The sequence below is a fragment of the Rhinopithecus roxellana genome, chromosome 15, assembly GCF_007565055.1.
Source record: "Rhinopithecus roxellana isolate Shanxi Qingling chromosome 15, ASM756505v1, whole genome shotgun sequence".
NCBI classification, from domain to species: domain Eukaryota; kingdom Metazoa; phylum Chordata; class Mammalia; order Primates; family Cercopithecidae; genus Rhinopithecus; species Rhinopithecus roxellana.
Genome location: NC_044563.1, coordinates 6,330,675 through 6,355,757, shown reverse-complemented (window position 1 = coordinate 6,355,757; position 25,083 = coordinate 6,330,675). Strand labels below are relative to the sequence as shown.

The window sequence follows — 25,083 nt, the reverse complement described above, 5'->3', positions numbered from 1 at the left end:
ACCACTCCTCTTCAACATAGTTCTGGAAGTCCTAGCCAGAGCAGTCAGACACGAGAAAGAAATCAAGGGCATCCAAATCGATAAAGAGGAAGTCAAACTTCCCCTGTTTGCTGATGATATAATTGTTTACCTTGATAACCCTAAGGACTTCTCCAGAAACATCCTAAAACTGATAAAAGGATTCAGCAAAGTTTCTGGATGCAAAATTAATTTACACAAATCAGTAGCTCTTCTATCCACCAACAGCGACCAAGCAGAGAATCAAATCAAGAACTCAACCACTTTCACAATAGCAAAAACAAAACAAAACAAAACAAAAAACTTACGAATATATCTAACAAAGAAGTTGAAAGACCTCTAAAGGAAAACTACAAAACACTGCTAAAAGAAATTATAGACGACACAAACACGTGGAAACACATCCCATGCTCATGGATGGGTAGAATCAGTATTGTGACAATGGCCATACTGCCAAAAGCAATCTACAAACTCAACACAATCTCCATCAAAATGCCACCATCTTTCTTCACAGAGTTAGAAAAAACAATTATAAAATTCATATGGAACAAAAAAGAGCCCGCATAGCCAAAGCAAGACTAAGCACAAAGAACAAATCTGGAGGCATCATACTACCTGATTTCAAACTATACTCTAAGGCCATAGTCACCAAAACAGTGACATATTGGTCTAAAAATAGACACATAGACCAATGGAACAGAATACAGAACCCAGGAATAAACCCAAATACTTACAGGCAGCTGATCTTCAACAAATAAACAAAAACATGAAGTGGGAAAGGACGCCCTTTTCAGCAAATGGTCCTGGGAGAACTGGCAGCCGCATGTAGGAGAATGAAACTGGATCCTCATCTCTCACCTTATACAAAAATCAACTCAGGATGGATGAAGGAATTAAACCTTAGAGTTGAAACCATAAAAATTCTAGAAGATGACATTGGAAAAACTCTTCTAGACATTGGCTTAGGCAAGGATTTCATGACCAAAAACCCAAAAGCAAATGCAATAAAAACAAAGATAAATAGCTGGGACCTAATTAAATTAAGAGCTTTGGCACAGCAAAAAGAACAGTCAGCAGAGTAAGCAGACAACCCACAGCGTGGGAGAGAATCTTCACAATCTATACATCTGACAAAGGACTAATACCCAGAATCTTCAACGAACTCAGACAAATCAGTAAGAAAAAAAAAAACACAACCCCATCAAAAAGTGGAGTAAGGAAAAGAATAGACAGTTCTCAAAAGAAGATACACAAATGGCCAAGAAACATATGAAAAAATGCTCAACATCACTAATGATCAGGGAAATGCAAATCAAAACCACAATGTGATACCACCTTACTCCTGCAACAATGACCATTAAAAAAAAAAAAAAAAAAAAAAAAGGCCGGGCGCAGTGGCTCAAGCCTGTAATCCCGGCACTTTGGGAGGCCGAGACGGGCAGATCACGAGATCAGGAGATTGAGACCATCCTGGCTAACATGGTGAAATTCCGTCTCTACTAATACAAAAAAAAAACCTAGCCGGGCGAGGTGGCGGGCGCCTGTAGTCCAAGCTACTCGGGAGACTGAGGCAGGAGAATGGCGTGAACCCGGGAGGCGGAGCTTGCAGGGAGCTGAGATCCGGACACTGCACTCCAGCCTGGGCGACAGAGCGAGACTCTGTCTCCAAAAAAAAAAAAAAAAAAAGTCGATGTTGGCGTGGATGCAGCGATCAGGGAACACTTATACACTGCTGGTGGCAATGTAAACTAGCACAGCTGCTATGGAAAACAATGTGGAGATTCCTTAAAGAACTAAAAGAAGAACTACCATTTGATCCAGCAATCCCACTGCTGCGTATCTACCTGGAGGAAAATAAGTCATTATATGAAAAAGATACTTGCACACGCATGTTTATAGCAGCACCATTCACAACTGCAAAATCGTGGAACCAACCCAAATGCCCATCAATCAAAGAGTGGATAAAGAAACTATGGTGTGTGTGTGTGTATACACACTATGGTCTATATATGATATATATGGTATATATGGTATCTATATACACTATGGTATATATCATATATTATATATGATGGAATACTACTCAGCCATAAGAAGAAATGAATTAACAGCATTTGCAATGATCTGGATGAGATTGGAGACTATTACTCTAAATGAAGTAACTCAGGAATGGAAAACCAAACATCGTATGCTTTCACTGATATGTGGGAGCTAAGCTATGAGGATGCAAAGCATAAGAATGATACAATGGACTTTGAGGACTTGGAGGGAAGAGTGGGAGGGGGGTGAGGGATAAAAGACAACAAATACAGTGCAGTGTATACTGCTCAGGTGATGGGTGCAGCAGGATCTCACAAATCACCACTAAAGAACTTACTCATGTAACCAAATACCACCTGCACCCCAATAACTTATGGGGAAAAAATTAGGGGCCAGGTGTGATGGCTCACATCTGTAATTCCAGCACTTTGGGAGGCTGAGGTGGACAGATCACTTGAGGTCAGGAGTTTGAGACCAGCCTGACCAATATGATGTAACCCCATCTCTACTAAAAATACAAAAAAATTAGCCAGGCATGATGGCGTGCACCTGTAATCTCAGCTCCTTGGGAGGCTGAGGCAGGAGAATTGCGGAGGTTACAGTGAGCTGAGATCATGCCAGTGCACTCCAGCCTGGGCGACAGAGCAAGACTCTGTCTCAAAAAATAAATAAATAAATACAAAAATTAGCTGGGTGAAGTGGCAGGTGCCTGTAATCCCAGCTACGTGGGAGGCTGAGGCAGGAGAATCGCTTGAACCCAGGAGGTAGAAGTTGTAGCAGTGAGCTTAGATGGTGCCACTGCACTCCAGCCTGGGTGACAGAGCAAGACTCTGTCTCAAAAGAAAAAAAAAAAGGAAAAAAAAAAACATTTTCAAGCTCCAGAAAGAAACTGGTACCCATTAGCAGCCACTCCCCATTCCTCCTCCCCCAACCCCTGCCCAACCTGGTCAGCTTCCTGTCTCTAGGGATTACCTGTTCTGGAAACTTCATAGAAATGGAATCATACAACATGTGGCCCATGTGCCTGGCTTCTTTCCCTCTGCACGTTTTCAAGTCTCATCTGCAGTCAGTACTTTGGAGCCAGCAGAAATGTTGAATCCCATAAGTCCCAGGCTACCCATAGCAACCTCACCTTAACCCCAACCCCAACCAAATGAAAACCCAAAGCCGCCCTCTCCACTGATGCTTGTTTCATTCCAGACCCAACCTAGGCCCTTCTTCCAGCGGAATCCTCTTGCCATTTACTATATGGTTAACAAATTTTGTCACACAGCCATTGAAGCCTAGGTGTCATTTGTCCCAACATTCCTAAATCCCTGTAGGGACAAGGGTCCCCAGCGTCTGGCAGGGATGCCAGGCATCAGATAACACACCACGCATCAGTTATCAAACGCCACAGCCAAGCTGTCACTGGGCGGCAATCATCTCAAGGCTGGCCTGGATGCTGCCTGCTTCCAAGTTCATGCCCTGGTTGCTGACAAGATTCAGTTTCTCCTGGGTTGTTGGAATAAGGACCTCAGTTCCTCCCAGGCTATTACCCAGAGGCTGCTCTCAATTCCTTTCAAGTTAGGCCTCAAAAAGAATGCCAGAAAGTGTGACCAAGACAGAATCGGTCTTCAGAACCTGCCTTCGAAAGTGACAGCCTGTTACTTTTTGCCATTGTATTATTTTTCTTTTTCTTTTTCCTTTTTTTTTTTTTTTTTTGAGATGAAGTTTCACTCTTGTTGCCCAGGCTGGAGTGCAAAGGTGCAATCTCTGCTCACTGCTACTTCTGTCTCCCAAGTTCAAGTGATTCTCATGCCTCAGCTCCCTGAGTAGCTGGGATTACAGGCGCCTGCCACCACACCCAGCTAATTTTTGTATTTTTAGTAGGGACAGAGTTTCACTGTTAGCCAGGCTTGTCTTGAACTCCTCACCTCAGATGATCCGCCTGCCTCGGCCTCCCAAAGTGCTGAGATTACAGGTGTGAGCCACCATGCCCGGCATCTTTTTCTTTTTAAATTGAGACAGGGCCTCTCCCCATCACCCAGGCTGGAGTGCAGTGGCACAATCACAGCTCACTGCAGCCTCAGCCTCCCTGGCTCAAGTGATCCTCTCCACCTCAGCCTCCCCAAGAACTGGGACCACAAGACATGTACTCCCACACCCAGCTAATTTTTATTTTTATTTTTGTAGAGACAGGTCTCCGTAGGTTGCCCACACTGGTCTCAAACTCCTGGGCTCAATCTATCCTCCTGCCTTGGCCTCCCAAAGTTCTGGGATTACAGGTGTGAGCCACCAATCCCGGCCTTGTATCAGTTCTTTATTGCTGTGTAACAGATTACCATAAATTCCAAAGCTTGAAGCAACACCCACGCATTGTCACACTGTGGATGTGGGTGATGTGGATGAAGAGCCGGGGCCTCTGTCCAGGGTCCCACAAGGCTGCAATCAAGGTGTGGGCCAGCCACGTTCTCAGCTGGGGTTTAGCATCCTCTTCACACCCCTTCTGGTTGGTGCCGGAATTCAGTCCCCTACAATGGGGCACTGAGGTCCCTGTTTTCTTGCAAGTTGCCATCGGGGACCACTCTCGGCTTCCAGAGGCCCCCTTGCAGGTGGCACCATGGCCGCTTGCTCTGCTCCAAGCCTGCAGGAGAGCGCCTCTCCGCCATGTGCCTTTCTTTTAAAGGACTTGCCTGACTGGTTCAGGTCCACTTAGGTAACATCCCATTTGATTAACTCAAAGGGACTGTAGCCCATCACATTCACTCACAGGAGGGCATTAGCGAGGTGTGGACACCAGGGCGTGAGAATCTCTCAGGCCAGTTTAGCATTCAGTTGGTCAGCCAGGTTCAGGGGCTCACGCCTGTAATCCCAGCACATTGGGAGGCCAAGGTGAGCGGATCACCTGAGGCCAGGAGTATTAGACCAGCCCGGCCAACATGGTGAAATCCCATCTCTACTAAAAATACAAAAATTAGCCGGGCGTGGTGGTAGGTACCTGTAATCTCAGCTACTTGGGAGGCTGAGGCAGGAGAATCGCTTGAACCTGGGAGGTGGAGGTTGCAGTGAGCCGAGATCGTGCCACCGCACTCCAGCCTGGATGATACAGTGAGTCTCAAAAGTAAATAAATGCGAAGGCTGCTCAGCGCAGTGGCTGGTGCTTGTAATCCTGGCAGTTTGGGAGGCCGAGGCAGGAAGACTGCTCAGGGCCAGGAGTTTCGGCCTAGCATGGACAGCACAGTGCAACTCTATCTCTGAGTAAAATAAAATAAGTAAAACGAGAATTCAGTTGGTTAAAAGAAACTCACTAGGTCCAGCCCACAATCAAGGGATGGAAATTGCACAAAGCTGTGAAGAGTCAAGGGTGGGAGATCACTGGGAGCCCTTCTAGAAGCTGCATGTCTCACATACTATGGGACAGCCTCTCCCGCCTAGCTGGGGGTATTTGGAGCAGGTGTTGAATCCTGCTCTTTTTTATGTCTGTTGCCTTTTCTCACGGTGATGTGTTTCCTATGTGTTTTGTCATTTTGAATTGTGAGCTGAGCTTCAGAAGGGAGAATCCTGGGTGGCCAGGTTTAAAGGAGCTACTGAAAGAAGTTTTCTGTTTGGTTTTGCCAGGGGCCTGAGGGTACCACTAAGTCAAGGCAATTATTTTTTTTGAGATGGATTTTCACTCTTGTTGCCCAGGCTGGAGTGCAGTGGTGCGATCTTGGCTCACTGCAACCTCTGCCTTCTGGGTTCACGCCATTCTCCTGCCTCAGACTCCCGAGTAGCTGGGATTACAGGCACACACCACCAGACCTGGCTAATTTTTTGTATTTTTAGTAGAGACGGGGTTTCACCATGTTGGCCAGGCTGGTCTCAAACTCCTGTCCTCAGGTGATTCACCTGCCTCAGCCTCCTGAAGTGCTGGGATTACAGTCGTAAGCCACTGCACCCAGCTGAAAGCAACTTTTTAGTGTTAATTTCTCAGCTCTGGCGTTCCTAGACCACACAGGTGGCATGACTTCATTGTAGCAATTCCACACTTAGAAAAGAGAAGCCTCAAAATGACGATCTCATGGGAAACTTGTTTGCCGCCTAAAGCTCAGATTTTCTCACCTCTCTCTGTTCCCCTGGGTGAAAATTTTTATGTCCCTTTCTCTAAAGGTGTTGCACTTCTGTGACCCCAACTTCATCATGCTTGACTGTAACCCTGACCCCCTGCCTTGTAAGGGCTTCCAACCTCAACCCAGCCCTGCCCTCAGGCAGTTGCAGCACCAGCTCCTCTGTCCCCACCTTGGTTCTTACTTCCCTCCTCACTTCTGGCCTTAGGGGACTTAACTTATTTTCTTAAGAATTCAGCTATATGTTGATTTTATTTTGTTTATTTATATATTTTTTGAGACGGAGTTTCACTCTTTTGCCCAGGTTGGAGTGCAATGGTGCGATCTTGGCTCACTGCAACCTCCACCTCTGGGGTTCAAACAATTCTCCTGCCTCAGCCTCCTAGGTAGCTGGGATTACAAGTGCCTGCCACCACCACGCCTGGCTGATTTTTGTATTTTTAGTAGAGATGGGGGGGGGGGGGGTTTCACCATTGGCCAGGCTGGTCTCGAACTCCTGGCCTCAGATGATCTGCCCGCCTCAGCCTCCCAAAGTGCTGGAATTATAGGCATGAGCCACGATGCCCGGCCTCAGCTACATATTTAAAAGGACGTTTGTTTCTTACCCAGAATTTCTAGGTGTTTTGAAGACGGAGACTTCTCAGGTTATCTAACCTGCTACTGAGAACTTAAAGATAGGGAATATCTTGGACTGGAGCTTCTTGGAATCACATAATTGAAAAATCCTGGCCAGGCTGATGGTTCACGTCTGTAGTCCCAGCACTTTGGGAGGCCGAGGCAGGTGGATCACCTGAGGTCAGGAGTTAGAGACCAGCTTGGCCAACATGGTGAAACTCCGTCTCTACTAAAAATACAAAAAAATTAGCCTGGCATGGTGGTGGGCACCTGTAATCCCAGCTACTCGGGAGGCTGAAGTAGGAGAATCGCTTGAACCCAGGAGGTGGAGGTTGCAGTGAGCCAAGGTCACACCATTGCACTCCAGCCTCGGCAACAAGAGTGAAACTCTATTGCAACAACAAAGAAAAGAAAAGAAAAGAAAAGAAAAAGAAAAATCCCCACAGTGCAGATCAACAAAATCACAGAGTTGCTTTGGGAGCGAGGGTGGCAATCAGACACGGAGGCCATGACAACCTGCTCATCCACTCAGGGCTCCAGAACCTCCACCCAGTCACTTTATCCAGGGGTGATGGAGACAGGGGAGGTGCCACCTATGCCACTGTCATCTCTTACAATAAGCTACCCCTGCTTGAAAAGAGCCAGCCTGCTGAGCTTGCTGCCAGGGCCCGTGGCGCCGCCCGCGCTGTGTGTTTCCCGTGGCGCCGCCCGCGCTGTGTGTTTCCCGTGGCGCCGCCCGCGCTGTGTGTTTCCCGTGGCGCCGCCCGCACTGTGTGTTTCCCGTGGCGCCACCCGCGCTGTGTTTCCCGTCACACGGCCTATGATATGTTTCCCGTCATGTGTGCACATGTGTTGTCATGTAGTGCCTGTCACAGGTGTTACCCGTCACGTGTGTTTGCATGTTGCACACGTGTGGCCTATCAGGTGTACATACGTGTTGTCTGGCACATGTCAGCATCTGGGCATTCTCCGTGTGCCAGGAGCAGCCAGATGCCCTGTGAAGCCTTCTCATGGGAAATGCCCAGATAGGAAGAGCAAAGCTAGGAGCCAAGCCCCCAAGTGGCCACTCCATGTGCCCGGGTCACCTTCAGGTCTGCTCAGCACCAGAGCCTCTGTTCCTTGGCACCATGGACATTAGAACTGACTCTGAACTGGGAAGAGCTGTAGGCCCACTATCCAGGCACCCGCTCCCCGTTTGCCCGGCATCCCAGGGGCCCACACCCTTCCAAATATCACCTTGCCCTGCATTCAGAAGTGAATCATCCGAGGATGAGGTTGTCCAACTCCAACTGGTTTCTCTGGAGCCTGCCAGGAGGATGTCGTCAGCCACCTCCAGAGAACGCTCAGTCAGCAGGTGCCCAGGGGGAACTGGAAGTACACAGCGCAGGCTTTCACCCAGCCTATGGTGGCACCTCGGGACCGCTTGTGAGTCTGCTTGTCATTGAAGGTCGGTGTGAGGCAGGCAGCCTTCCCTCTCAGATTTAGAAAATGTCAAGTCTCCCATTGCACCCTTTTGTGTTTCTTACAGGGAGGGTCTGGGGCGCTTGCAGCCGCCAGGCTGAGGGCTCCAACATGTTCCCTCGTTTGCAAAGACACACTTAACAGAGAAGGAACCTGTGGCTCACATGGGAGACTCCCTGTCCAAGGCCACAGAGTCTGGCACCAGGGCCCACTAGAGGCTTCAAGAACCAAACTCACATGAGGGCAGAGAGGAGAGATGGGGCCACGGTTTAGGGCTGGGAGAATCCATAGAGCCATGCTGAGGCAGGCATGGAGCCTGGAGGTAGGGACGAGGGACTGGCTGCAGTCAGGGGTAGAGGGGCTGTGGGGAGTGAGGAATAGTGTGGGCCAGCCCCGGGCCTGCTGGGGTGCAGCTGGGGGCTCCATGGCCCTCCCACGGCCCCCACTTGTCCTCACCCAACTGTTCAGAGCTCTTCACCGCGGGGCTGTCCTCCTCTGGCCACAAGAGGAGCGGGTGGAGGAATGGCACCTTCAGACCTTGTAGGGGGTCTGCCCCTCAACCAGCCTGTTTCTCGTGGGCATCGCAGCTAAGGCTGTAGCCGGGAAAGGGTGGCAACCGACGTACCTGGCCTCCAACCACCACTTCCAAGAACCCTACTGGGCACGGGGTGACCCAACCGTGGCTCAGAAGTGGACCCTGTACGAATAACGAAAAGGTATGGGTACCGGGGTGGTCGCTGAAGGGCTGAGGATGACTACCCAGGCCCCTGGAGAGTGTGCCTCCGGAGTCTGTCCCGCCCTCTGGACCCATGGGGGACCAGCAACGCCGTCACACCCTCCTCCGTCGAGGTCCCTGCCAGCCGCTCGGCCGCTCCTTTCTCTCGGCTGGGGTTGGCAAAGGCAGTCACATATTGGGAGGGGCAGGGACTCAGGAGGGAGGACGGACTGGTGGGCGGGGCGTACGGATACCTTGCCCCGCCCCCAGTGGGGTTCCGCACTCCGCACTCCCAGCGGTCCCGCTAGGTTAGGGCCTCCCACCACAGCGCCCAGAGGCCGGGTCAGCCAGGCGTGCACCCCAGGGGCGCTCCGTCCCCCGCGGCCTAGGACTCCCCAGTCAGGACAGTACAAAATCTCTTTATGGCTCATTTTCTGTAAAAAATCGTGGCTCTCGGCGGACCCTAGGGATAGGAGATACAAAGCGCGCTCACACGCGGTCTGAGCAGGCGGCCAAGAGCTGGGGGGATCTGGAGCGGGGCCGGGTCGCAAGAAGACCCCGACCCTGCGTCGGGGCTGGGGCGCGTGCTAGGGGACCGCGGGATTTCAGCTGTGTTTTCGAACCCCTGTTCTTGGTTGAGGGGTTCCCAAGGCTCCACCCCGCCTTGGAGGGGGCTGCTGAAGCCCGGAGGTGACCCGGGCTCTGGGAGGGGCGTCCCCAATGTGGGGGAGGAGAGACAGGGGCCTTTGAAGACAGCTCGGGATTCGGAGGGGGTCTCCCCGACCTGAGACGTGGTAAACTGAGGCCGGCGAGCAGGGAGGCTGAGTCACGGGACCAGGCGACCCCTCACTGCTCCTCGGGCCCGTCGCCCCCCTGCGCCTGTTCATAGGGGCAGGGCCGGCGGCCAAGTCCCGCGGGCTCGGGGCCGGGCCTGGGCCCCGCGGGCGGCGCCTCCTCCTCCGCGTCGTCCCCATGCTCGCCCTCCGCGTCGCTCTCGTCCGAGTTGTCCTCCTCCAAGTAGCGGTAACCGCGCACCTTGTGCTGGGGCCGCGGGATGCGGGGCTGGCGTGGGGCCACGCCCCGCCGCAGCTTCTGCTCCATCCGCAGGTAGGAGACCGCGGCGGCCACCAGCGTCACCAGCAGCACCGCCAGCTTAGCCTGGGCGTAAGGACAGGGATGCCAGGGACCCGCGGCCGCCTCTCCCCGCACCTCCCCGCCTATACCCCAAGCTGAGATAGGCCTTTCCCTCCTTCTGGAGCCTCCCGAGCCACACGGCCCTCAACTTCTTCAGCACCTCCACCTACGCTTCCTGGACCGCCTCCTGCAGGCGAAGCTCACATCCCAGCACTGTCCCTTACAGTCGCCACGCCCCTGGGAACCTCAGTGTCCCACACTCTAAGGGGAGAATGCAAATCCCTTTGCCTCATAGGGTGCATGCACCGGTGTTGATAAAGTGCTGGCCACAGGCGCTGCCTTCTCAGGGCTTACAACGCTCTGTGTCCCTGACACGCCCGTGGGCTGTAGTGATGCTTTTCATGGGGTTTTGACTACAACCCGCAGTCAGGAATGATTTTACATCATAGCTCAGTACATACACACATATCTGTAGGCATACTTCCTGCTATTTTCTTTTTTTGAGACAGGGTCGCTCCTTCTCCCCCGCCCCACAACTGCTGGAGCGCAGTGGCGTGATCATGGCTCATTTCAGCCTCAACCCTCCAGGCTCAAGCCATCCTCCCACCTCAGTCTCCCAAGCTGGAACTACAGGCACGCGCCACCACGCCCAGCTAATTTTTAAATTTTTTGTAGACACAGGGTCTCCGGCTGGTCTTGAACTCCTGGGCTCAAGCAGTCCTCCTGCCTCAGCCTCCCAAAGTGCTGGGATTATAGGTATGAACCATGCCCAGCCCGCTCACTGCTTTTTCTTTTCTTTTCTTTTTTTTCTTTTTCTTTCTTTTTTTTTTTTTTTTTTTTTTGAGACAGAGACTCGCTCTGTCCTCCAGGCTGAAGTGCAGTGGCATGATCTTGGCTCATTGCCACCTCCATCTCCCAGGTTCAAGCCATTCTCATGCCTCAGCCTCCAGAGTAGCTGGGATTACAGACACACGCCACCATGCCCAGCCAATTTTTGTGTTTTTAGTAGAGACAGGGTTTCACCATGTTACCCAGGCTGGTCTCGAACTCCAGACTTCAGGTGATATGCCCACCTCAGCTTCTCAAAGTGCTGGGATTACGAGCATGAGCCACTGTGCCCGGCCCATTCCCTGCTATGTTTAGTTCTATTTTTAAAAAATGTTTAGCAACTGGGACTTGCTAGACCGAGCCACCATCTTTTGGGAGCAGAGTATGAGGGCCTTGCCCCACTTCAGGCCATGAAGGCAGACAGACCCAACATCTGGAGAACAGGGTACCAAAGAGCCCACAGGACGGCTGTGATGCACCCACAAAATCCCCTCAGAGATGGGCAAACAGACTGGCTGGAGGTGGGCCAGTAAGTGGGGTGCTGAGTTGAGGGCCACCCAGTGGGCTGCAGGAATGGGGCCTTGGCCCGGAGACTGGCTTGGGAAGGGGTGGCGTTTAGGAAACTGTGAAGAAGCCAGGGCAGGGGCTAAGGAAGTACCTGTCATTGGGCATGGGGCCCCCAACCCTGCCCAGCCTCACCTTCATGGGCAGGCTCGAGCCCAGGTACACGGTGAAGATGGCCACAGCCTGCCACCAGTGGTAGATGGTGAAGATAAAGTCCTGTCTCTCCTTGTCTTCGTACAAGATTCCCAGGAGTGCTGCAGGCAGGCGGTACAGGGCAGGCAGGGGAGAGGTGTCACCTGGGGCCTGGAGCTGCCCAGCTACCACCTATGAACTTTACCAAGCCCTGTGTGAGTCCCAGCCAAGGACCGGAGAGCGCCTAGAAAGTGCTGTAAGCCGGTCCTGGCCTGCCCCCTGGTGGATACCCTAGTCACCACACCACTCACACGCGAAAGCAGAAATAGGAGCAGGTGCGCTGGGCTGTGTGGATGCAGGCGGTCCCGCTCTGCACCACATGCGTGGCCTCAAAAGAAGAAAGCTCTGTGCTTAGTCATGTCCTGTTCCCAACCCCAGGTGTGCAGTGCCAAGCGTGCAGGCGCTGTTTCTCCTCCTCAGCCAGGGCTAGGGAGATCGAACGGTTTGCAGCTGCTAACTCTGCAAATCAAACCTGAAGCTAAGCATGGAGAGGGGGGCTTCCTTTCCAACGAGTCCCCCCAGGGTGGGCAAAAAGAGTAATGAATCGGGAGTCAGGAGATGCATACTCGTTCTCAGGACTGTAATGTCGGCTCTGTGAGTGATTTGGGTACTTAACTCCCCAGAGCCGCTTTTCCCAGTGGTGAGATGAGCTTACGCCTATTGTGTGCTGTGTGCGGAAGTTCTAAAGTAAGAAAGTAGGCATGGCACCTGCCAAATCGTAGGGGCCACTATTAACACCTTCGTCAGGCACTCGGGACATGAACACTCCTGTCTTGGGGCCCTGCAGGGTGACTTTACCCCCACAGGAATGCTATGAAGAGACAAGGAGCCCCCATGGTTCACAAGGAGGAGATGGGATGTGGAACTGGGCAGAGGAGATGCCAGGACCAGACAGGGCACAACATAGGTCTGAGATACCCAGGCTGGACTCTGTCCAGAATTGGCTATCCTTGGGCAAAATGGCCAAGAGACTGTGGTGCAGTGTGGGGCTCCAACCCCTACTACAGACAGAGACACCGAGCAAGCCCCTGCCCTGCCAGCAGCAGGCATGACCTCTGCCACTCCACACCCCCAAGGATGACATTCAAAACTGTTCACAGCTTCGGCCCATCAGAACAGACGCTGACATGGATGCCCTGCAGGACCGTGCCCGTGTGTGCTAGCTGTGTCACTGCGTGTGCCCATCTGTGGGCAGGGAGCATCCTGGAGCTGAACTTGGGCCTACCCGCTGCCTTCTGCTATTCTCCAGCAGCCCAGACCTGGGGCCTGGACTCTGGTGCTGAGCAGACTGGGTTGGGTCTGCAGGCCTGCTCCTCTCCATACAAAGGCCCATGTCTGTATCTAGGCCCTGGTGTATACAAGGCCACTTGCTCCTACCACACGCTCGCTGAGGCAGAGATCAAAACATCTGCTCCAAGTATCACGAAAACTATGCCAAGGTGAGCCCTGTCCCCTGGTATGAAAAGGGAGAATCCCTGATGTGTTTTTCACACTGTCCCTAAGGGGTGTCCACAGAGCCCCACACCTACCCTGTGTAGCCACAAGATTTCACACTGACCCTCCAGTGTTGATGGGGCCCTGTGCCCGCCCTGGGGTGTTAACAGAATGTTCATGGCATGGAACTCCTATACCTGTCTCCAGGCCCTACCCATCTGTCCCCACTGTGTCCAGGAGACTTCCCTTCCACTCCTGGAGTGTCCACAGGAAGCCCTACCTACCTCTGCCATGTCCACAGGACCCTAGGTGACCATGGGACCCCATGTCTGTCCCTGGGATGTCTATGTCCAGCCAACCGCCCAGAGATAACCATAAAGTCCCCTGCCCCACCCCGCCTCCCCCACTCCCAATGCCTACAGTTATACTCACTGCTGAGTCCAGTCTTGTTCAGGGCACTGCCCACACCCCAAAGGGCAGCTGCCACATAGAGGATCCAGCTGTGTTGCAGGACCCGAGGCACAGGAGCCCAGAAAAAAAGGACGAAGGTGAGCAGCAGGTGCACCCCTGCTCCAGCCACCAGGGGCACCGGGCGTGGCAGCCACAGCCCCAGCAGGCCCAGGAGTGAGGCAGCTGAGGCACCCAGGCTGTAAGCCACGAGGAAGTAAGCCAGCCGCTCCAGCCCCACCGAGCACACGCCATAGCCCTGGGGGGGACAAGGGGTGAGCATTGGAGTCCAGAACATCCCAGACCCCGGCCTCAGCCCTCCCCACAAGAAGTGTTCCTTAGGCCCCTCCCTGCCCTCCCTGGACTGCCTGACCTCGCTCCAAGGCTCAGGGGAAGGTTCTGAGAGCAAGTGTGAAAATGCTTGGAGTGTCCCTAGACACCATGGGCTGTACTCCGCAATGAACCCAACGCTTTGTGGGTGCTATCCCATTCCAACTCAGAGAAGCTAAAATAACTTGCCCAAGGTAAAGACGGGATGGGGTAAGAGAGGGAAGAGAAAGCAGGAGGGGAATATTTGGGATATACATGTACACACTTACACATGTAATTAAAAATTATTCGTTGTTTACTTGAATTCAAATTTACCTGGTTATCTTGTCTTTTATTGGGCAATCCTATGCAGGCTGTACTTACCAAGGCGATACCAGTGCAGGCAAAGAGCACCTCGAAGCCGCTGTATATAAAGAAAGGTACGAGATGGCGCAGGCGGTAGTCACGCACGTGCTTGAAGGGCAGCTGGAAGATGTTGCCCCAGCCCACGCTGCGAAGATCGATCTCCTCTGTGGGCCGGTAAGCGGCTCCGCACAAACCCAGCACCTGTGAACCCATGACTTGAGGGGCAGCCAGTCAGGCCCAGGCCCGGCCTCCAGGCTTCAGCCCGGTCCTTCAGATGCACCACAAACCCAGGCCTTGCCCCAGCTCTCGGCCCCGCCTCCCAGCCCAGGGCCCCAACCCTGAGACACACCCACAGGTCCAGGTCTTGCCTCGTCCCAGCTCAAGGCCCCGCCTCTCAGCACAAAGCCACGCCACCACACTCCCAAAGACGGTGGTCTTACCTCCCAGCCAAAGTCCCCATCCCCTCTCTCTCACATGCACACACTTCACAACTCACACTCAGACAAATCCATAGACTTCAGCCTTGTTTCTCAGCCCCGCCTTCCAGACTAGTCCCCGCCCCTCGGACACACCCACAGACTTCAGCCCCGCCTCCCAGCGCTAGGCCCGGCCCTGACACAGCCACAGAAGTGGGCCTTGCCTCCCAGCTCCATCGCCAGGCTGCAGCCGCGCCAACGCCTTAGTGCTGCCTTCCAGTACCGCTCCCAGTTTGAGCCACACCTTCCAGCCCCCACCCTGGGTCCTGTCCCCAACCCCCTCACAGGTCTCACTCACTCCTCTAAGATCTTGTCTCCAGCTCGAAACCGTGGGCCAAGCCCGTTCCCACCAGTCCCTGGCCTCTGGATTCCCACCCCTGCCTCGGACCACAGGCTTCAGCCCCGCCTCCGAGCCTCATGCCCCCTCTGCAGCACTCCGCCCTAACTCCCCAACTCAGATCACGCTCCCAGGCCTACGGCCCCCCACCCCCCGCCCCGCCCCAGGCCACAACCCGACCCTGGCCACGCCATCTGATCCAGACCCTTTCTCGCAGACTCGGTCCCCAGACCCACACTCTGCTTCACAGACTGTCCTGCCCCCATCCCAGGCCGCACCAGCAGCATGGCCAGGAAGGCCACTGCCATGAGCACGCTCTCCACCACAATGAGGTTTCCGCTCCGCGGGAGCGTCCGCAGAACCGTCTTGTTGAAGCCGCTGAGGATCCCGTGGCTGTTGGTGCCTGGAAAGGGTGGGGGTGGGAGCACCGTGAGTGAAGAGTAGGGCACACAGTCAACCCAGCCACCTGGGTGGAGCCACACCAGCCGCGGAGGCGCGGTGGAGGGACGGGAGAGTGAGAGCAAGGGCAGGGTTCCTTCGGAGAGCGGTTTGGAGGTTTGGGCCACTGGGGCTGGGTGTGCCCCGGGAAAGGGGCATCTTTCCCCTGCTTCCCACCCTATTGCCCCAAGGCTCAGTCGACCTCACATTTCCATACACACCCCCTGCACTGATTGAGCTCTGACTCTTTGCCTGGCCCCAAGAAAGATCCCACTGGCAGCCTCAGCCCAGATGGTGCCTCCTCCAGGCAGTCTTCCCTGCCCACCCACTCTCCTGGCTGGGTCAGATGTCCTAACTACTTACTCCTACAGGGCCCTGTGTCTTGCCCACCAGAGCCGTGGGGCGCTGGGCTGCCAGCTCTGAATCCTGTGAGTGAGGGCCCAGTGTCTGCTGGGAAAGTAAGCAGGCTTTGGGGACTCCTCCCTAACCCCCATAAGGACTAACCGCAGCTCTGCACGTTGTACAGCGTGTGGTTCAGGTCATACAGGTAGTGGTTCAGGAAGTAAATCATGGGCAGCTGGGCGCAGGCGAAGCTCAGCTGCAGACACAAGGGCAGTTGGGACCAGACTCAGGCATAGAGCCAGGTAGGGTCACAGGCATGTCCAGGCACAGCCTTTTGGGGACAGGGGCCTTCCCAGTTCTGGGAGTAGTGTGGTCACAGGGCCGCGCAGTGAGGAAGACCTCCTCCTGGCCAGCACGGTGGACAGGGGCAGATGAGGCCTCTATGATGAGCAAGCTGGGGTGTGCTCAAGAAAGGCAGATGGGCAGCCTGGGCAACATAGAAAGACCCTATCTCTACAAAAAATAAAAAAATTAGCCGGGTGTGGTAGCACACACATGTGACGCCAGCTACTCAGACCGCTGAGGTAGGAGGATCACTTGAGCCCAGGAGTTCAAGGTTGCAATGAGCTGTGACTGCACTGCTGCATTCCAGCCTGGGCAAGACCCTGCCCCCCACCCCCACCAAAAAAGAAAGAAAGAAAAATAAATGAAGTTGGGGCACATACAGTGGTGTGCGCATGTAGTCCCGGCTGCTTGGGAGGCCAAGGTGGGAGGATCAATGGAGCCCAGGAGTTCAAAGCCAGCTGGGCGACATAGTGAGACCAGGCCTCTTAAAAATAACAATAGTAAAAGAAAGGAAAATGGGACTAGAGGGTTGAGACTGTGGATGGGCTCCAATGTGTGGGTCTGCCCTTGCCACCCAACAGTGACCCACGTGGCACTCACATGGAAGAAGCCGTAGAAGATGGCTTGGAAGACCAGGAGATAGGGCGCATGGGAGCCCCGTGGAGGCCGCTGCTTCAGCCCCTGCCCATCCTGCTCCTTGTAGTGGGAGTACTCATGGTACTTCTGTGCCATCCTGGACCACAAAGGAGAGAAGGCTCTCCCCTGCCCGACCTGTGCCACTCCTGTGTGTCCTGCACCCAGAGCTAGGGGCAGACCAGCCCTGGTGTGGGGAAGCTGAGGCCCAGAGGGTAGAAGGGGCTGGACCGTGATCCCTGAGCCAAAGTTGGCAATAAAGTGGAGGCTTGACCAGGTCTGCAGCCTCCTGTTCTGTTGCCCACCAGGCTCACCTGGTGATGTAGTTGCCCATGGAAGCCCAAAGAGGCACGATGGCCATGCCCAGGGCCACAGCCGAGGGCACAAGCGTGTAGTAGCGCTCCCAGTAGTTGGTGGAGACAAAGAGGGCGTAGATGCCCACGGCCAGGAACATCATCCACTTGGTTCCGAAAAACCTGCAGACAGTGGGAGAGATGCTGGCACCACGGGCCTGCTGGACCACGGCGGCCTGAAGCCAAATGGGGCCAAAACTGCAGGTCCCAGCTTACCGGGCTATGTGAGGTAGAGAGAGTCGAGGGCCCTGAGATGGAATCTCAGATACACAGACCTGCTGAGTGGCCTCAGGCAAGCTACTGTGCCTCAGTTTTCCCAGCTGTCATATGGGCACAGAGCCCAAACCACGGGCCTCTCACCGCCACTGTGAGGATGGAGAGTGGCCCATGGGTATAACCAGCCCTCATGCGTGTTCTGGGCTCTCTGACTCTCCTATTCCCCCTTCTCCTCCCAAGCTCATGCACTGTGTCTGTAGGGCCCAGGGACACCTCCCAGGAGCTTGATTCAGGCTGGGAGAAGAAAGAGGAAGTGGCCCCACTGCTGGGAGCAGCAGAGCCGGAGTCCTGGTGCCCCTGCCTCCAGTCCATTGCTCTTAAGAACTGTGGTGGTCAGTTAGGAAGTTTCCTCCTCTCTGGGTCCTGGGAAAAGGTCACACAGTGACAATAGAAGGGGCTTGGTGAGTGACAGGCTAAGGGCCCAATCAGGCCATGGAGGCTGATCAAGTCAAAAACTACTACTGGTGTCTTCAGGTTTTCTGTATTTACGCTCCTTAAGTAAAAATGCCAGTAAAAATGTGCATTCACCACTGGTGAGGATGTGGTTTAAAAGTGGCACATATAGGCCGGGCATGGTGGCTTACATCTGTAATTCCAGCACTTTGGGAGGTGAAAGTGAGCGGATCACCTGAGGTCAGAAGTTTGAGACCAGCCTGGCCAACATGGTGAAACCCCATCTCTACTAAAAATACATAATTCGCCGGGCATGGTGGTGCACACCTGTAATCCCAGCTACTTGGGAGGCTGAGGCTGGAGAATCGCTTGAACCCAGGAGGCAGAGGTTGCAGTGAGCTGAGATCGCACCACTGCACTCCAGCCTGAGCAACAGCAAGAGTGCATCTCAAAAAAAAAAGTGGCACATATAGCCAGAGGTCATGCACACGGCATAACCCTTTGAGAAAGCAGCCTGGTAGTTTTGGCAGGGGGTGAACATGTGAATTTGAGTCCCTCTGCCAGGGTTCAAGCCTTCAGTCTGCCAGTTACTGCCTGTGGGACCTGGGCAAGTTGTTCAACACCATGGTTTATTCATGTCTAAGATTAGAGCAGCTTCCTCAAATTCTTTAGGAATTAAATTGCACTTATAAAGTGCCCAGCACGGCCAGGCATGGTGGCTCTTGCCTGTAATCCCAGCACTTTGGGAGGCCAAGATGGGTGAATCACGAGGTCAGGAGTTTGAGACCAGCCTGGCCAACATGGTGAAATCCCGTCTCTACTAAAAATACAAAAAATTAGCCGGGCGTGGTGATGGGCGCCTGTAATCCCAGCTACTTGGGAGGCTGAGGCAGGAAAATCGCTTGAACCCGGGAGGCAGAGGTTGCAGTGAGCCGAGATTGTGCCGTTGCACTCCAGCCTGGGTGACAGAGCAAGACTCTGTTTCCAAAAAAAAAAAGTAAAAATAAAAATAAATAAATAAATAAATAAAATAAAGTGCCCAGCACACAGGAGACAAGAGTTCACTGCTACTAGTGGAAGTGATAGGTTCCAAAAACCATAAAGCCTTTCGTATGGCTTTGACCTAGTAAAGACATTGTTGAAAATGTATCCTAGGAAAAATAATTGTTTAAAAAATTGAGGGAGTGCTGGATGAGGTGGCTCACACCTGTAATCCCAACACTTTGTGGGGCTGAGGCAGGTGAATTCGAGACCAGCCTGAGCAACACAGCAACTCCCCATTGCTATAAACACTATAAAAATCAGCCAGGTGTGATGGCGTGCTCCTGCCAGCCCAGCTACTCGAGAGGCTGAGGCAGGAGGATTGCTTGAGCCCAGTGTGTGGGGGTTGAGGAGGCAGAGAGCTGTGTTTGTGCCACTGCACTCTAACCTGGGCGACAGAGTGAGACTCTGTCTCAAAAATAATAATAATAATAATAAATAAACACATTAATTTAAAAAAACAAACAAGGAAACAACTCAGTGCCACCATATCTGCAGAAGATGCTACCATTGCAAAGTCGTAACTGTGAAGGCTGTAGAGTAGGCTAAGACATGCTCAGTGAAAAGAAGGAAGCAAGCGCTGGGCACGGTGGCTCACGCCTGTAATCCCAGCACTTTGGGAGGCCAAGGCAGGCGGATCACTTGAGGTCAGGAATTCAAGACCAGCCTGGCCAACATAGTGAAACCCGGTCTCTACTAAAAGTATAAAAATCAGCCGGGTGGCAGGTGCCTGTAATCCCAGCTACTCAGGGCACTGAGGTAGGAGAATCGCTTGAGCCTGGGAGGCGGAGGTTGCAGTGAGCCAAGATCATTCCACTGTACTGCAGTCTGGGTGACAGAGCAAGAGTCTGTCTCAAAAAAAAAAAAATAGTAAGCAAGCGAAAGCAAACATGGCCCACTTGCATACACAGACACACACACACACACACACACACACACACACACACGGGTGCGTCCACACACATGCGCTCTGGGGACAAGGATGTGAATGCAATCTACGTGTGGTGGTGGGACAGCATAGACAGCCGATTTCGTGGAGGGCTTAGGCGGGGTTTCTTTTTTGTAATTTCAGTGATTCTAATCCTGCTTGTGCAACTGGAGATTTTTTAAATTTTCAAATTTTTGTTTAAATTGAGTTTTTTTGTTTTTTTGTTTGTTTAAGATGAGGGAACTCAAATTCACGCAATTTGTCCACTGGTCTCCAGGTCCCATCAGGGAGGGCGCTGTGGACCGGTGATGGGGAGGCTGAACCACATACCTCCAGGGCTCAGATCTGGGGGAGAGCTCCCGGGGCACCTGCCCAGCCATGCGTGTCTGTGAGAAACACCCCTCAGCACCAGTCACAGCGACTGGGCCAGGCATGGGTGCTGGACTTTGCTGACCAACCAGAAACCCCTAACTCCACAGCCCCAACCCAGAAGGCCACAGTGGCTCTGGGAGGCCTCCAAGGAGGCCTGGAGAGGAGGATGTCACGTGAGACCCAGGCAAGCTGGGAGAGAGCTCAGCCCGTGTGAATCTGTTGCTGGAAACCAAATGTGCCCTGAAGCAAAGTTCCTCTTTCCTTCCCCAAATCCGAGTTTCACCCCCCTTCACTCTCAGGCTTCCGGGTAGAAGAAGCCTCTCCCTTGCTCTCTCCCACCACAAACACCCCGACAGATGGATGCCTCCTAGCCCGCCGGCCTCTACACCCCGCCGAGATGGGAGTACCGCAGCATCCCACGGGAGCAGCCACGCCCACCTGATGAGCACTGGTGTGTAGAGCAGGGCGGCGATGGGCGTCACGTTGATGCCCATCAGCATCTTGCTGTCGATGTCAGGCAGTCCCATGTTGCCATATTTCACCTCGCGGTAGGTCTCGTCGTAGTGCAGGATCAGCTGCATCTGCAGGAGGCCTGGGGACAGGACAGGGAGCGGCGTGGAGGGAGCAGCCTGGCTCTGGGCGCCACCGAGCAGAAGCCGGCATGCAGGCCTCGCGGGGAGCTCCAATCACCGAAGGCATCCCCGCTGGCAGCGCCCCTCAGGACAGCGTGGGTCCCGGGTTGCCACGCCTTCTGCCAGCCCGCGGCCACTTGGCCAGGTGGGCCCCAGACCCCCACCTGCCTTACTCCGCCAGCCTCCATTTCCGAAGGGGGCAGGTCTGTCCCGGAGCCTGGACCCCCGCCCCCCACCCACACCGAGGCTCTGGCTGGGACCTGGGAACGCTGCGCTACTTGACCTCCCTACCCCACCTCCACCGCAGGGGGCCGTGGCTGCAGCTGCGAGGGCGGCGGAGGGGAAGTGAGAGCGGGCGGGAGGCCGTGGCCCGCGGTTTCTGTTTCCCGGGCCGGGCTGGGAGCGGGCGGGGCGGCCCCGGGTGCCCGCGCGGCACCTACCCAGGTAGACGCCGTAGGTGAGCATGCCCCCGGCGCTGGCCGCCAGCACGTTCTTGAGCACGCCCAGGCGCTTGCGGCGGTAATAGCGGCGCTCCTCCTCCTCCTCATTGTAGTTGGGGTACGCGCCCACCAGCTCGTCCAGCTGCGGGCCACGCATGCCGCTCGCACCCGCAATCGCGCCTCGAACCCGTGCCCCCCGGTGCCCGCTGCCCCCCGGCCCGCCCAGGCCCACAGGGGACCCCCGCCCCTCAGGCTCCTAGTCCCCGCTCACCGGGGCCTCGGGCCCGTCCGGGACCCCGAGCCGATCCTCGTCGCCCTGCGGTCCCGCGGCCCCCGCCATCGGGTAGAGCGGCGGCTCCGCCTCCATGGCCCGAGCAACTGCGGACTCGCGGCGGTGGCCCCGGAGCCCCCGCGACCGCCCGGCTACTTCCTCCCGGCGGGCGGGACCTGCCCCCACCCCGCCCTGTCCCGCCCTGCGGGCTGCGTCCTCCAGGACACGTGTGTGTGCGCGCGTGCGCGTGTGCAGGGGCGTGCCTGTGTGTGCCCCCTTGGGTGTGAATTCGAATTCCCGCTCAGCCACTTCCTGGCCCTGTGACTTTAGGAATTAACTCCATTTCTTTATGCCTCAGTTTCCTCAGTTTCCTTGACGGTGAAACAGAAATACTTGGCACTGCCCCTGGGGCCATGGCAGAATTACTGAGTTAATGCAAAGCCTTGGAAAAGTACCAGGCCCACCTTAAGCTCGGGTCAGGGTTGCCTGGGTCATCCCCAGCCCCACCTCCAAGCCTGTTGTTACAGCTCATCAAAGAGCTCTGCAGGGATGGTATCGTCACCAGCTGGGCCACACCTCCCACCACAGGACGCTACAGCCAGAGCCCACCTCCCATGTCCCCATCCTGCTCCAGTTTGGGCTGTGCAAATGGGAGCTTGGGTGGGGTCCTGGGAGGTGGAGATTGTGGCCCCCACTGAACTACATGGGGGACCCTGCCACCACCCTGTAGTGGGGCTGAGAGCCACCCGCCCCCGTCCTGCTGGGCACTGGATCCGGGGCTGCAGCGGGAGCTGTGGTAGGGCTGACATTCCAAAGCGCTGGCTGCCCACCCGGCTGGAGCCACGGGGCCACTTTTGAAAACATCCAGATTCTCTGGCCCCTGGGTTCCTCCTGGTTTCAATGCTCTTCCTCCTGCTCCTCCCAGGTGGCTTCCTTCCCACTCAGCTCTGGGAACAAGAGACCACCCCTGCAAAGAATGCAGCCCCTCCACTTCCCTTCTGTGCCCTCCCTGTGCACCCCCCTCCACCAACTGCTCTCCAGGTACATCCTCTCCCGAATGCAGATGATGGCATTGGACACCTACTGAGTGATCAATACTTGTGACTGGATAGATGCATGAGTGACTGGATGACAAACACCTCTCGCCCCGCAAGGGTTGCTGGGAAGGTGGAGGGACAGGGGAGGGAGGTGCGAATCTGCAGTGCCTTCAGGCTTCCAGGAGATAGAACTTTCCTCAGGTGAGGATGCCCAAGTGCAGATGTGGGGAACAGACAGGTGGATTCATGCAGGTGGGTGGCTGGAAGTGGGAGACAGGAAAGGAGCAGGAGAGAGGGCAGGGCCCGAAGCTCAGGGGCAGGAGGAGGTGGGAGAGTAGGGCTAAGGTGGGGGCCGTTCTCAGACAGCAGACACTGGCATCATTACGCAGCATGATGAGAAAGTGTGATTCTCCTGCCTTAGCCTCCTGAGTAGCTGGGATTACAGGCGTGTGCCCCCACACTCAGCTGATTTTTGTATTTTTAGTAGAGATGGGGTTTCACCATATTGGCCCAGGCTGGTCTCGAACTCCTGACCTCAGGTGATCCACCCACTGTAGTCCCCAAAGTGCTGGGAGTGGGCCCCCCAAGCTTCTCAATTTCCCTGAGGGACCCCAACCCTCTGGGGCCTGGTGACATCTCTTCCTCCCCTTGTCCCTCTGGGTCTGGGGGTGGTGGCAGCTGCTGTGGTTGCCCATCCTGGGCTCTTCAATCACCTGTGCTGTGCCACCAACTCCCTGCACTCAATGTCTCCTACTCAAAACACCTGGAGACAGCCGGGCAAGGTGGCTCACGCCTGCAATCCCAGCACTTTGGCTGGCCAAGGAGGATCACTTGAGCTCAGGAGTTCAAGACCAGCCTGGGCAACATAGTAAGACCCCATCTCTACAAAAAACACAAAAACTAGCCTGGTGTGGTGGTGCACACCTGTAGCCCCAGCTACTCAGGAGGCTGAGGTAGGAGAATTGCTTGAGCCCAGGAGGATGAGGCTGCAGTGAGCCGAGACTGTGCCACTGCACTCCAGCCTGGGCAACAGAGTGAGACCTTCTCTCTCTCAAAAAAAAAAAAAGCCCTGGAGGCTCTAAGCCCTGACTGACCTGATACATCTCCTCTCTCCAGAAAGGATTCTTTTTTAGGTGGTTTATGGAGCTGCTCTTGGGGAGCCTGGAGACTACCTAAGAAGCTGATAGGGTGGCCCAGATAAACACACCAGGGTGACCTGCGGGACAGAGATCTGAGCAGGGCCAGCACTCCCGCCAACCCATCCAGGTTGCAACAGTCTACAGTCACATCCCCAGGAAGGAGCAGCCAGATCTCCCCATCACTATTTACCAATGCTTTTCTCTAGAATAAGGCTTTACTGTCAGTTCTCGTTATGAAAATTATCGATGTTCCTTGAAGAAAAGCAAGCAGAAGAGAATAAATATTGCTCTCAACTGGAACTCCCTGAAATAACCTCTTGGAATATTGTTACCCTGCATTGCACTGACACAGGAGCGTGCCGGGCAGCCCACGTGATTCCCTTCACACCACTTCCCTGGCATGGATGCGATTCCACATATTTTAAACATTAAAGCCATGGGGATGATGATCACTGGGTCTGGCTCACGGGATGTTGAGAGGTCCCCAGGTTGGGGTGTACCAAGGGCTCTCCCCAGTGCCTGGCACAGCAAATTCCCGGGTGGTTGCTGTTTTCCACTGATACTTGAGGCTTCCAAGAGTTGGTGGCAAGGGGCTCACCCAGAGCTGAAGACCCCAGCCCATTCCTGTGCGAGGGCTCCAGGCACCTTGGAAGCACCGTGGGCCGGGGAGCCAGGACTGGCTGGGTGTGGATCCCCGTGTGTCCTTGTCACTGCGTGACCCAGCTGGAAAGCGCGGTCAATAGTGTCTGGGAATTGTGAAAATTGTGTGAGGTATCCGCACACAGTAGGTGTTCAGTAAAGGGTTGCTGAGTGTGTAAATGAACAAGTGACCTGCATTTACCGTTGCCCGTGAATTCTGACTGTGTCCTGGGCCCTGTGCCCCTGCAGCCTCTAACTTTGCCTCTCCGAGGAGCCAGGGTGGGTCCAGCCTTCCAGGCTGTCAGGGAGGGAGTGGGAGGCAGGGCCAGGGCCTCAGGGCCAAGGCCTGGGCAGCTACTTCCTCAGGAGGGCAGGGAGAGGGGCAGGAGGACGTTTACATGCTCTGGGCGCCTCCTGGGCACCAAGTGCCCTGTCAGTGCCATCAGGTCAGCTCTCGTTTCACCCTCACAGTAGCCATGTGAGGCAGCTAGAGTCAGTCCCATTTTACAGTTGGGGAAACTGAGGCCCAGTGAGGAAACGTGACCTGTTCAAGGTTACTCGTGGGCAGGTGAGGCAGTGAGATGCTCTCGGGCAGGTCTGAGGCCCTGTGAGCCAGGCTCAGGGGTGTGTGTCTGAGAAGTGAGGGAATGAATAATGAATTATGAATGAATGGATGAATGATTCCACCTGATGCCATGCTCATGCGCTGCCCATGCTCCTGTCCTGGAGTCTGGATGGTAGCTCTCAGACCCCTCCAGAGGGGCAGGCGCACTTGGAACG

The 25,083-nt window shown here is 54.7% G+C and overlaps 1 protein-coding gene and 1 long non-coding RNA gene across 3 annotated transcripts; one reads left to right on the top strand and one right to left on the bottom strand.

Annotated features, from left to right (window-relative positions):
* Nucleotides 1–9,336: 9,336 nt before the first annotated feature.
* UNC93B1 (unc-93 homolog B1, TLR signaling regulator) lies at nt 9,337–21,675 on the bottom strand. The gene is made up of 11 exons (XM_010366321.2): nt 21,489–21,675; nt 21,218–21,359; nt 20,584–20,737; nt 17,097–17,258; nt 16,750–16,882; nt 15,967–16,060; nt 15,303–15,427; nt 14,230–14,412; nt 13,522–13,795; nt 11,599–11,717; nt 9,337–10,095 (listed from the first exon to the last, which is right to left on the bottom strand). The coding sequence occupies exons 1-11, from the start codon at nt 21,582–21,584 to the stop codon at nt 9,784–9,786; spliced, it is 1,794 nt and encodes a 597-aa protein (XP_010364623.2). The 5' UTR covers nt 21,585–21,675; the 3' UTR covers nt 9,337–9,783.
* Nucleotides 20,461–24,483, top strand: LOC115893587. Of its 2 annotated transcripts, none has more exons than XR_004053644.1 (3): nt 20,461–20,596; nt 22,414–22,529; nt 23,642–24,483. It is a non-coding gene; the product is annotated as an uncharacterized LOC115893587 (long non-coding RNA). The 2 variants fall into 2 exon arrangements; XR_004053645.1 differs by having other exon boundaries at nt 20,560–20,693.
* The last annotated feature ends 600 nt before the right edge of the window (nt 24,484–25,083 follow it).